The sequence below is a fragment of the Poecilia latipinna genome, unplaced genomic scaffold (genome assembly GCF_001443285.1).
Source record: "Poecilia latipinna isolate Pla-1442-1.1 unplaced genomic scaffold, P_latipinna-1.0 Scaffold732, whole genome shotgun sequence".
Classification (NCBI taxonomy): Eukaryota; Metazoa; Chordata; class Actinopteri; order Cyprinodontiformes; family Poeciliidae; genus Poecilia; species Poecilia latipinna.
In genome coordinates, this window is record NW_015113348.1 from 1 (window position 1) to 2,361 (window position 2,361).

General features: G+C 36.7%; 1 protein-coding gene across 1 annotated transcript in view; it reads left to right on the forward strand.

The window, feature by feature from the left end:
• The first annotated feature begins 1,785 nt into the window (after positions 1 to 1,785).
• The window catches only part of LOC106955415 (NADH-cytochrome b5 reductase 3-like), a 9,156-nt gene continuing 8,580 nt past the window's right edge, over positions 1,786 to 2,361 (forward strand). Inside the window, exon 1 of the mRNA XM_015045572.1 lies at positions 1,786 to 1,789. Within this exon, the coding sequence (XP_014901058.1) occupies positions 1,786 to 1,789 (4 nt within the window). The remainder of the gene's footprint in view (positions 1,790 to 2,361) is intronic.

Genomic DNA, 2,361 nt, shown 5'->3' on the forward strand with positions numbered 1-2,361 from the left:
TTGTTTCTGTAAACCATATTCAAACATCTATCAAAGCAACATTTATAAACAATTGTATTTTTTAAGTGTGTTTTAATACATAGTTCATCATATGCTTAGTGGCTATAACAATAGAATAGGAATGGAATATTCTGATATCGAGGAAGGAAGAGCATATTACAAAGCACACAGCCGTTCATCATTTATTTACTAAATTATTTAGTAATATCAATATATATTCATATAACTATACAAACACTAATAAATAAAGATTAATAATGGCACAAATAAATAATGATTAATACTGAATTATATATATATATATATATATATGTGTGTGTGTGTGTGTGTTTCAGCCGAGGAGTCCAAAATCCGATGTGAGATTCATCCGTGCTGTAGTGAATCCGTCTCTCTTATAGATATCTCCCTCTTCTTCCTCACATCGTGTCTTTAAGAAACTTTCAACACAAAAACGGAAGATTTAGGATGTATCTTACTTTTGACAGAGTGAAAGAATTTAGTCTTTACCACCTGTGTAAACTTTGCCGGTGAATGTTATAACACAGAAGTTTTATAATATGTGTTATATTGTTTCATTTCTAATATAGGCCCTTGTGTCAGATAATCTAAGTCAATGTTAGAGAATAATTAATTTTTTTATATTTACGGAATCTTAGTTAGCCTTCATAGCGGGGCTGAACCCGTATTCTATGATGAGGGGAATCAACACAGTAAAAGACTTGCAGGTAAATCAATTTGTTTCCATTTTATCTTGGGGGAACAGATTTTATCAGGCAGTTAAAATATTTTGTTCCCCCATCCTAACTTTGGCAAAAAAAAAAGAGCAAATGTTATGAAAATCACAGCATTTCTTGTTGATGATGAGGGGAATCAACACAGTAAAAGACTTTGCAGTTAAATCAATTTGTTTCCATTTTATAGAGGGGGAACAGATTTTATCAGGCTGGTGAAATATCCATTCTCTCCTCTTCTCCCCCCATAACTTTGGGAAATAAAAAGTAACTGTTTCCAAATTCTCAAAAATTATGTGTGATAGCATACTAGACATTTCCTTATTTTCCTTATTTTACATTAGAACGGGATTGACCAAAACGTTTACACTCTGATCTTTTCAGGAAGTCTTTATTTTTGTGCCCTGCTATCGGCCAGCTTCCCTCCTCCTTTATCAGAAATGAAAAATTATAAATGCACACTTCGTGTTGGGAACCTGTTTGTTGACTTTTATTTGTGAGGCTTATAAGGCAAAAGCTGAAAAAAAAAAGATTGATTCTCTTCGCGTTTAAAATAACACAAAACAGCGTAAAAAGACCTCCACACAAGACCTCGTTTATTTGTATATGTATTTTTATTTTGATAGCTGCCGATTAAACTGAAAGTTACAACATTGACATGATTATATGAGTATTTTTTTTTACGAGAAATCGATCAGAAGCGCCGTGAAAATCGTCAAATCCGCCGAATCCACTTCTCTGGCTGCAATGCGCGCTCCCGACACAGGGGGAACAGATTTTCACAGGGGAACAGAATTTCTCACAAGACCGGAACGTGTCGCGGCGACACATCTAAATTTGCAGTACCGTAATTCCGCCACACGTAGCGCTATCTGAAAAATCCCAACGGTTTCTGAAAGGGGAGACGTTACACTTTCCAGCAAATATCGGGTTAATACGGCAACTTCACAGCTGCAGCTGCAGAGTGTAATTAATCCGGGTGGCACTCGTTTAATAGACACTAAATTGCGAAAATAACTTGCTGGATATTGAAAGTTCCGGTTGTTATGGATACATGGGTAAGTATGTCATCTCACAGTACATTTAAAGAACTACTTACAATTAAAATAAGGAATATTTATTTAGTCAGACGTTTGAAACTTAGGCGTAAAGAGCTCCGTCTGGGAGCCAGACTTCCAAGCAAAGGAGCATTGGACCAAACGGCCTGCCTCAACTAAACTAGATAATAGACAAAGATGTCTGCCAAAAAGAATACTAGCTCCCGTGTTCCTTACCAATGACTGTAAAACGGTTTGTAGAAAAGAAGTGCATGCGTTCGGTTAAATCAAATGAGATATGAAAGAAGATTAAGTTTGTCTCACCTGGTAAAGAAACACGTTTACACGTTGCGCTGGGCAAAAGAAAGGGGACAAGACGGGAAGCTGGCGGAAATTTTTACAAAAGGGGGGCGCTGGATTCCTTTGGGGGGCGTTTGGTCGAAGGTAAACTTTACACCTTACAATCACAACAGTACCAGTTTAGACTTTGAGCAACTTCCTAAAACTGTGTTGTGTAATATTAAATCATGCCTGGCTGCAACTGTATCGATGGCAGCTCTTCTTCTTCTATTCAGTGTTTGTAGCTTTTGGCG